At 37.3% G+C, this 9,724-nt stretch overlaps 1 protein-coding gene across 1 annotated transcript in view; it reads left to right on the top strand.

Annotated features, from left to right (window-relative positions):
- Prkar2b (protein kinase cAMP-dependent type II regulatory subunit beta) overlaps positions 1-4,515 on the top strand; it is a 103,993-nt gene extending 99,478 nt beyond the window's left edge. Inside the window, exon 11 of the mRNA XM_038336507.2 lies at positions 2,001-4,515. Coding sequence (XP_038192435.1) covers positions 2,001-2,134 — 134 coding nt within the window. The 3' untranslated portion in view covers positions 2,135-4,515. The remainder of the gene's footprint in view (positions 1-2,000) is intronic.
- Positions 4,516-9,724: the final 5,209 nt, after the last annotated feature.

Below are 9,724 nucleotides of genomic sequence, written 5' to 3' on the forward strand. Positions count from 1 at the left end.
GTTTTATGAGCTTTGGGTCCAATGTGTGTGTGTGTGTGTGTGTGTGTGTGTGTGTGTGTATTTGTTTCATTTGTTGGTTTTTCAAGACAGGGTTTCTCTGTGTAACAACCCTAGCTGTCCTGGAACTAGCTCTGTAGACTAGGCTGACCTGGAGCTCACAGAGATCCGCCTGTCTCTGCCTCCCAAGTGTTGGGATTAAAGGCGTGTGCCACTACCTCCAAGTGCAGAGGTGACTTTTGCCTTAGGGATGGTTTTCTGACTAGGTCTTTTTAAATGATTTTTCTTTAATTAGTACATATTAACTTGTATAAAGTTGTGACCCTTTCACGAGTAGCACGTGCCTTGCATATTCACCATAATTACCCTATCCTTCTCCCTGTTGATCCCATTCTACTTTTCAAATAGTCCCCTTCCGCTTTCATGTTTCTCCCCCCTTTCATCTGAAGAAAAACAAAGTGTCTGCTCCACTTAAGCTATTTCTAAGCTTTGTTCGTCTTTCTGCAAATGTCACAATGTATTTTTCTTTTTAGCTGAGTAGCAATGCATTGTGTGTATACATTTTATTTTCCACTTGTTGATGGATACTTAGGCTGAGTCCATAGCTTGGCTATTGTGAATAGTGCTGCACTATACAAGGGCGAGTGGCTATCTCTATTGTATGCTGACTTTGACTCCTTCAGACATGCCTAGGAGGGGAGAGCCTGGATAAAATGGAAGGTCTAGTTTTATTTAATGGGGAACTTACATACCTATTTAGTAGTGGCTATACTGATCTCATCAAAAGCTTCCATTCTTCAAGAGGCCTTGTCAACTTTTGTTGTTTCTTGATGATAGATGCTTTGATGGGGTGAGATGGAAATCACAATGTAGTATTGATAAGCATTTCTCAGATGGCTATTTTTTATGTATTTTTTGGCTACTTGTTTTAAGAAGTAGTTCATTTGCCTATTTAATGACTCAATACATACAGGCCACTTTTATTTTTACTAATTTTTATTTTTATTTTTACTGAATTTTATTTTTATTAATGTGCCATGCAAGAATGTCCATGAAGCCTTATAAACTTTACCTTTTCTTACCTATGCAAATTTGAGAGATAGATTTTGATATGTTAAGCAGTATAGTATAAACTCAAGTTTTAAAATGCAGGAGACAGCCATGTTTGGTGTCTCCTGTCTGTAATCCCAGCACCTGAAGTGTGGGATCATTAATTCAAGGTCTTGTTGAAGGTCACTGTGAATGAACTACATAAACCAAACAGTCTCAAAACCCAAACCAAAATGCACGAGGCAGACAAGCAAAGTGATACATATATTGATAGAGGCAGAAAAAAGCATCATATTGATCATGACTTGAACTGCATAGACAGTGGTATAAATTTCTAAAAATCTTTACACCATGCTACTGTACACTCTGAGAACAGGAAAAGAAACACTCTTGTACCACTTTTGGAGGAGGGGGTTATGTTTATCTTTGAAAGCCCAGAGGCTGGGGCTGGAGAGCTGGGGCTGGAGAGATAGCTCAGAGGTTAAGAGCATTGCCTGCTCTTCCAAAGGTCTTGAGTTCAATTCCCAGTCAACCACATGGTGGCTCACAACCATCTGTAGTGAGGTCTGGTGCCCTCTTCTGGCCTGCGGTCATACACACAGACAGAATATTGTATACATAATAAATAAATAAATATTTTAAAAAAAAGCCCAGAGGCTGTGCCATGTCAGACCCGCATTTCCCCAACGTGGATCAGGCACCTCCCACCAACTCCGCCACAGGTCCTTCATCCGTCAAAGCATCCCAGACTGTAACCAGCAAAGGTCCTATTTCCTTTTTGAAGCAGAACATTTTAACCTTAATTTTTTCTCATATTTTTATAATATCTAACTAAAAATTCTCTTGGGTTGTTAATATATCAAAATGGCGGTATCACAGTAGAAAGGAATGGCTTAGGAATTTCGGAGTTATGCAAGGAATGGTATTTTCAATTTTTTTTTCTTTTCTCTTAGCCATGGATGTGCAAGCATTTGAAAGGCTTTTGGGACCTTGCATGGAAATTATGAAAAGGAACATCGCCACCTATGAAGAACAATTAGTCGCACTGTTTGGAACAAACATGGATATTGTTGAGCCCACTGCATGAAGCAAAAGTACGGAGCGGAGAGAGCATTAGTGAAACAGTTAAGCTGTAGTGGTTAGTCCACTGAGAATGTGTTTGTGTAGATGCCAAGCATTTTGTGATTTCAGGTTTTCCTTTTTTAAACAAAAAAAATTTACAATGTATCAGTAAACAGTAGTGATTTAATAGTCAGTAGGCTTTAACATCACTTTCTAATGGGTAGTTCATTAAAAAAAATCAACATATTCATAAAAATGACTTTTTATTCCATAAAATTATTTGAAAGTTTTATTCAAATGTTATAATATATTGAAAACCTACATGTTTAAGAAGATAATTAAAACATGTAATCATAGGCCGATCTGTGTGTTTGAATTATTCAAATGTCAAATTAGTGACTATCCCATTGAAGAGAGAAGTTTGTAATGACTCATGCGACTTAACATGACATCACAGTCTTCTTATAATCCATCATCCAGTAAATGTCAGTCATTTCATTTTCTAGTTTTTCTGGCTTGATAAGTTATGTGTTAGCCTTGGCCTATTGGTGAAATGGTATAAAATGTCATATGCAATTTAAAAATTTTTTATATTTTTGCAATAAAGTACGTTTTGACTTCTTTGACAAATGTCGGTGAGTAGCCTACGTAACTGAGTGGCTTTTGAGACTTGACAACTTAGTCATGATAATTGGGCAGAGAGTCTTTTAAGATGAAAGATCATAAACGTAGTTTTTTTTTTTTTTTCTTCCACAAGACAAGATTTCTCTGTGCAGCCCTGGCTGTCCTGTAACTCACCCTATAGGCCAGGCTGTCTTCAAACTAGAGATACCCGGCTGCCTCTGCCTTTTGAGTAATGGAATTAAAGGCGTGTGCCACCACCACCCAGCCCATAAACACATTTCTCATCATCAAATATATGGTGTCACTGCTTCCTTTTTGATTTTGCAACTCCTGTATTCTTTATAAATTGCATTTGGACATTTAACATGACAAAGATTTTTAAAAGCTATTTAAACTTAATCGAACATTTTTTTTGTCCTCTTAATGTTCCAAATCTTATATTTAGAAAAACGAAAACTCTCCCATGAAAAATTGTTTGGGATTCTTATCCACATGCCCACAGGATATTTCTTTGCTCTTTATGGTCTACATACTACAGCCCGGTGCACATGTCTGTGCCCATTATTTGTGCTTTTTAATTCCTTGTCATAATCACTAACCGGCAAGCTCATTGATCAGCAGCCAATCAAGTGTGTTTTGTCTTTTCCAATCCTTGAAAACTCTACTACTGTGGTGGAAATGAGTTTGTATATAAGCAAAGCCATACATAATGAGTAATGGAATTTCTGTCTGTACTACATATCATTAGGCCTTGTCCTTAGCTTTAAAGTCAACTCAGAGTAAAAAGTACACAAAGTACAACATTTTACTAGGTTTTCTTTGGTCACTTATATGCTTATTTTTATGCCAGATACGATGAATTGTTATATACAACCAAAGCAATAGACTTTTACGTGACTTTCAGGCCCCATGACCAAATGTCTAGAGACATTATTTCTCACCAGTTATTCACCTTCAAATGGGTAATTTCACTTTGGGAAACATGTTCTAAGGAACAGAGGTATCTATATATGTGAAATTCATCTATGGCTGTCATGATCTTATAAGGGAATGTTTATAGCCCTACATGCACATGAAAACATGGCTAGAATGTTAATTGGATAATGCATAAAGAAATTAAAGTATGTAAACTATAGCTTTAGTCATGTTTTAAAATACTACTATTTTTGCAAAATCTGTAGGAAAAGGAGCTCTCTCTACATGAAGGTAACATGTTTTCAAAAGCCATGTGTTAAACAAGGAAAAAAATCCCCAAAACAGAAAAACAAGAAAAAAGCCACCTGAATTCCCGGTTCATCATTCTGTGTTCCTTATTCCCTTTTCCAAGTTTTCTTTTGTTGCATTGCATAAGCTGATTGTTAACGTTCATGGAACAGTAAATGAATGCCTGTCGAATAAAGAACTCCAACCAAGGCTATAAATGCCAGTTACGTTATTTTCAGTATTGTTGGTTATATTTAAAATTTCCTTATAATAAAGCACACTTTTATAATAAATGTTTTAAGCATTGTTTTCTTTTTTATGGTTTGTCCAGTGTATAAATGTAACAAAAATCATGAGATATGTTCCATGGAAGTTATAAGCCCATAGCATACAGCAGTAACAAAGTACGGTTTTGCATGACTGTAGGTCTCTGTAAGCTTTTTAACTACTGGTTAAATTTTTAACTCTTGTGATATGTTGCACATTATTTTGGTCATTTAGGATAACCAACTAAATATGATTGACTAGGGAATTTATGTGTACAACTTTCTAATTAAAACAGCTCAAGTTCGGCTTGTGGATGTCATTATTAAATCACTAACGAGGAACCTTACTGTTAATGTTTCCATTCAAAGATGGCACCTCTTAAGTACATCTGTGGCCAGGAAAGTGTTAGGAATCTGCCCTGGACAAGATTCTTCATTTTGTTTTAAGTAATGTAACATGAAGGGGGCCAGGCCTGCTTGTTTGGGTTTCTGTACCGCACAGTACCCCACAGCCGGCAAGCCCCAAAGAAATAACACAGAGATCTCTATAAGTTACAAAGCTGATTGGCCCATTAGCTCTAGCCTCTCACTGGCTAACTCTCACATCTAATTAACCCATTTTTCTCATCTATGTTAGCCATGTGGCTCAGTACCTATTTCAGTAGTTGCTGATCACATCCTGCTGCTTTGGTGATCTGGGCAGGAGTGTGAGGAATCAACTTCCTCCTTCCCAGAGTTCTCCTGTTCTCATTACATCATTTCTCCTTCCTGTCTGGTTTTCCCACCTTTACCTCCTGCCTGGCCAATCAGCGTTTTATTTAAAACATGATTGACAGATTACAGACAATTCTCACTCACCAAAGTAAGTTTAAAAGGGTATTGTGTTCCTTGCTTATCAGTATGAATTAGGACTTAGCATCTATATTTTAACAAAAATACTACCTGCAATAGAAGTTGGATAAATATATTTGGGTTACCGTTAACATTGGTTACCAAGTCATGTAAAATGCTTTATGTGGAGAGTTTGCAATGAAACAAGGACTTGGGATTTCACTGAGAAGTATAGGAGTGAGAAGTGTGCAGAGCTGTTTCTGTTTACAAAGTATGTTTAAAACAACACAGACAGCTTTTTTTTTTTTTGAGACAGGGTTTCCCTGTAGTTTCTAGAGCCTGTCCTGGAACTAGCTCTTGTAGACAAGGCTGGTCTCGAACTCACAGAGATCCGCCTGCCTCTGCCTCCCGAGTGCTGGGATTAAAGGCGTGCGCCACCACCGCCCGGCTCACAGACAGCTTTTTTGAGAAGCGTTATGATGATTAGGTAGCTTTCTGTGGTCTTAAAACACCAAGTTTTAAGGGCTTGCTCTAGGCCTTTGTTAGGCAGCTAACACTCCAGAGAGAAACAGGAGGTGTTATATGCCTTTAATCCTAGCACTCAGGAGGCAGAGGCAAACAGATCTCCTGTATTGCGGGGGTAGGGGGGGACCTAAAATAAATAAATTCTATCATTGTAACTCATGAATTGTCAAAATGTAAGCCGCCAAATATACTAATTATTTTTTGGAAGATCTGTGTACCCAACACCAAGACTATCTCTGCTGCGTACCAAGGAGAAACCATCTTCACCAAGGCCGTGTTTACATCTGTGGCAGAACTTATGAGGAAGGGACATTTCTTCATGTTGAAGTCTTAGCCTATAATCCAATTAATGTCACTTAAGAGCATAGTCTGATAGAATGTAGAGTCAATTTTGAGAGGAAATTTTTTTACTAACGTGTAGCACAATTAATAAAAATCCAGAGACAGATATTGGAGTTCAACCTGAAGGTTAGAAAAGCAGAGCAGCCAATCACTGGAGAGCTCTCTGAAGGTCAGAAAAGCAGAGCAGCCAATCACTGGAGAGCTCTTACCTCTGTGAAATCTTCAGACGGAATGAAAGCAAGTTCCAGTCTCATCCGGTCTTAGATTCCTCTCTAGTGCGGGGATTAAAGGCGTGACCACCACCGCCCAGCCTCTATGGTGAACTTGTATGGCTACCACTGCCTGGTCTGTATGGCTGACCAGTGTGGCTGTTTTACTTTCTAATCTTCAGGCACACTTTATTAAAATACAAATAAAATATCGCTACAAACGTGTTTATTTTTTGCATATGGTAAGTTTACAAACCAAAACATTGCATATAAGTCTTTAGTGAGCATCTGTCATCTGAACATGAGGAGATGTGATCTTAAGAGACAGGTCTATCACTTGTATTAAAATGAAGGGCCACCTACTTGGGGATGTAGTTTCTTCAGATTTTGATTTAACCATAGCTGGAATCTTGCCATTCTCCTAGATATAAACATGATACTACAAAGTGGCGTGTAGGCGTACATGGCATATACACATAGGTGTATATAACATTTACACATAATTTGTTAGCACCATTTATAATTGTTTCGTGGTAGCATGTTAGTACGTTTTTTACTCTTAACTGAAAACAAAAGTGACCTTTTCTTCTTCCTATGCACAAGGAAAAGTTAGAACAAATAAGATGAGCCTTGGTTGTTTTCCCGTCCCATTTGGCTCTTTTTAGTAGATAAACTGGGAATACAGCAAGTAGAACAACCCATGGTGTGTGGGACACAGGTGCCTTTCTAGAACCCCAATCTTCCCTGTTAGCCCCCAAGTGTAGTTTGTGGGTTCATCCATTTATTCATAAAGGAGTAGAGGAAAATGCTCAGAAGTCCTCTGTGGTGTAGGGAGGAAGGTGCAATGGTCTTAACCAGCCCGCCCGCCCCCAAGAAAAATTAACAGTGTGTGGGCAGGTGAGGTGTTCTCAGTTTATCTCTAGGACCCACGGGTGTTAGCCAGGTGCGTGCACCCTGCACACACACACACACAAACTGCACAGATCCAGCAAACTCTGAACAACTAACATTCAGGTGTTCATCTGGTAAGTTCTCAACCCTGCCTTGGCTGCAACCATCCTGATACAAAACCCTGAATTATCTCTATTACCTCATTTTGGCTTCTACAGACTTGGTCTTGCTATGAAGCCTCAGATGGTCTGAAATTTAAGATTCTCCTGCCTCTGCCTCCCTCTGCTAGACTGTTATCTCTTAAAGTCCAAATGAAAATAAAAACACATAACTGTTATAGGCTCCCTATAATCAAATTTCTTGCGGCCATTGCAAGCTTAGAGTCTAAACTTGAACCCAACCTTTCTCTACTCCCAGGACCTACATCTCCCCCATATCCCTATTTCAATTGGGGACATGAGTAATCTCAGTGATGTAAGCCAACAGTCTTTCTTGCTTTGTCCTCTGTTGTTTCTTCTTCCTGACTGATAGAGAAGACACTCCTACATCAGAGGAAGGTCATGAAGCATCAGAGGTCTTGCTTCATGGTCATCTGAACAAAATCTAAACTTCTGGTTGCATCAGTCAAGGCTATGAGACACTCATTAATGATTCAGTTCCAAAACGGTGCTCACTGCCTCCTCGGCATTTTACTGCATGTGTTCATGAATACTTTGAACTAAGTTAATTATAAAGGGACTCGTTTTCAAGCAGTTAGATAATACAGGGAGGTATTTGTGTGGTTTAAATATTCTACTAAAAAGCTATCTGAAACTTTGATAGTATTTTGAACTATATGGTTTGTTATCTTTCTCAGTTGTAGAATTTGTTGAACCGTTTGATAATGAGAACAGTGATATCATGAATATTCAAGTAGATACCATGGGCGTTCTCATTTTTTGTTTGGCAAAGTAGTAATTGTTTAAGTTATGGTGGGACACAGGGAAATCACTCAATTTCACCCCTAAATAGATGAAATAAGTTCTAAGTAGGGTTTGTCTAATTTCAAAACTATATTTTAACCATTTAAAACTTGTTTATAACAAATATTCAAGCTGATATTTGAGATTTCCCCAAACATTTTAGCATAGATTTTATGCAGTGTACAGTGTACATACTAAGAGGAGGTATTAAAATGATTTCTAATGTTAATCTTATTATGAAAACATATTAAGATGACTGTATATCTGTTTTAATCAAAGAGTCTAACTTACTAAGATCTTATTGGCCTTTGTTCTAGCTCTTGCATTGGCTGCTTTCTTTTTCTTTTTTAATTTTGGTTAACCAAGAATTAGTGCTATTCATGTTAAATATGCATAAAGTAATAAGGTGCTCCAGTTTCCCAAGGAAGTCAAAAGACAGGATTAAATATCTACTAAAAGGTGGGGGAATTCCAATAATTATATTTATTTATCTATGATTAAAGTATTCGAATCTAACTTATATTTGAAGACTTGGACACAGGAAGATAAAGTATGACAAATGTTTTAAATCTTTATATAGTTGTCAGTATAGGGGTGTCAATAAATAACACTAAGTATATAAATGAATGGGAAATACCTATGGAGTCCACAATTGATAAGATTTCATAATTAATGTACAGTATCTTTATCAGAGTTGAATTTATTCTTCCCACCTTGGTAACTTCCAGCTTAAAAAAAAAGTCACCACTAAGGTTTTCAGCAAGACCTTCAAAGTGTTTTCATATTTGGCTTCTCCCTCTCCTTCTTTTAGTAACATCCAAGGGAAACTGGTGTTATAGTTTACATACACAAGAGGGATAGCGAGATCTATGTCTCACAGCTTGTGTTGATTTCACTTTTGGAAACTACAACCTTTTGATTTCAAGAACATGTAAATCTTACATATATTAATTTTAAATGATTAAATATACTCCGAGGATAGAAATATTATGATTTGGGTTAAGAAATTAAATATTAGCATTTCTATTTTTAAAGTAATGATCACAATCACTTTTCATTAAAAAAAAGCATAAAATGGCTGGAATAGTCACGCTTTTGGGGGTCACTACAGTATCTGAAAGACGTACATTAAAATCTTTTATTTTTACTTAGGGGGAAAAATTTGTTGGGTTTCCTCTGGATTATTTTGAGGAAAATAATGCTTGATTACTATATATGAACATAATGTAAATCTCTGCTCACTTGGGAGGGCTATTTTAGGAACAGTTTCTATTTCAAGAGTCCAGATGAAGAACTCAAAGGAATTTGAAACCTTGTTTCAGTAATATACAGGTAGTCTTCACTGATTCTGCTATGTAGATTTTGGGTACATTTGAAAATTCAAGAGATGTGGCAGCTTGAAAGAAAAATGATTTTGCCAAGTGCACGCCTTTAATCCCAGCACTTGCGAGGCAGGCAGATCTATGTAAGTTTGAGTCCAGCCTGGTCTATGGAGGGAGTTCCAGGACAGGCTCCATAGCTACTGAGAAACCTTGTCTCGAAAAACCCAAAATAAATAAATAAATAATAATAGAATAAAAAGATTTTGAACGCTTCCCCGAATCGACTTTAGCAGCATTCTTATTTCCTTCCTCTCAATTGTCAGCACATCTCTAATAATCGAAAGAAATAAAAACTAATCCATGGCTTAAATGACTAAACACTTCGGGTTCAAAGAAAAAAAGCTCAATGATGCCTACAGTAATGCTTATAATGTGAGCAG

Source organism: Arvicola amphibius, chromosome 7, assembly GCF_903992535.2.
Source record: "Arvicola amphibius chromosome 7, mArvAmp1.2, whole genome shotgun sequence".
Lineage (NCBI taxonomy): Eukaryota > Metazoa > Chordata > Mammalia > Rodentia > Cricetidae > Arvicola > Arvicola amphibius.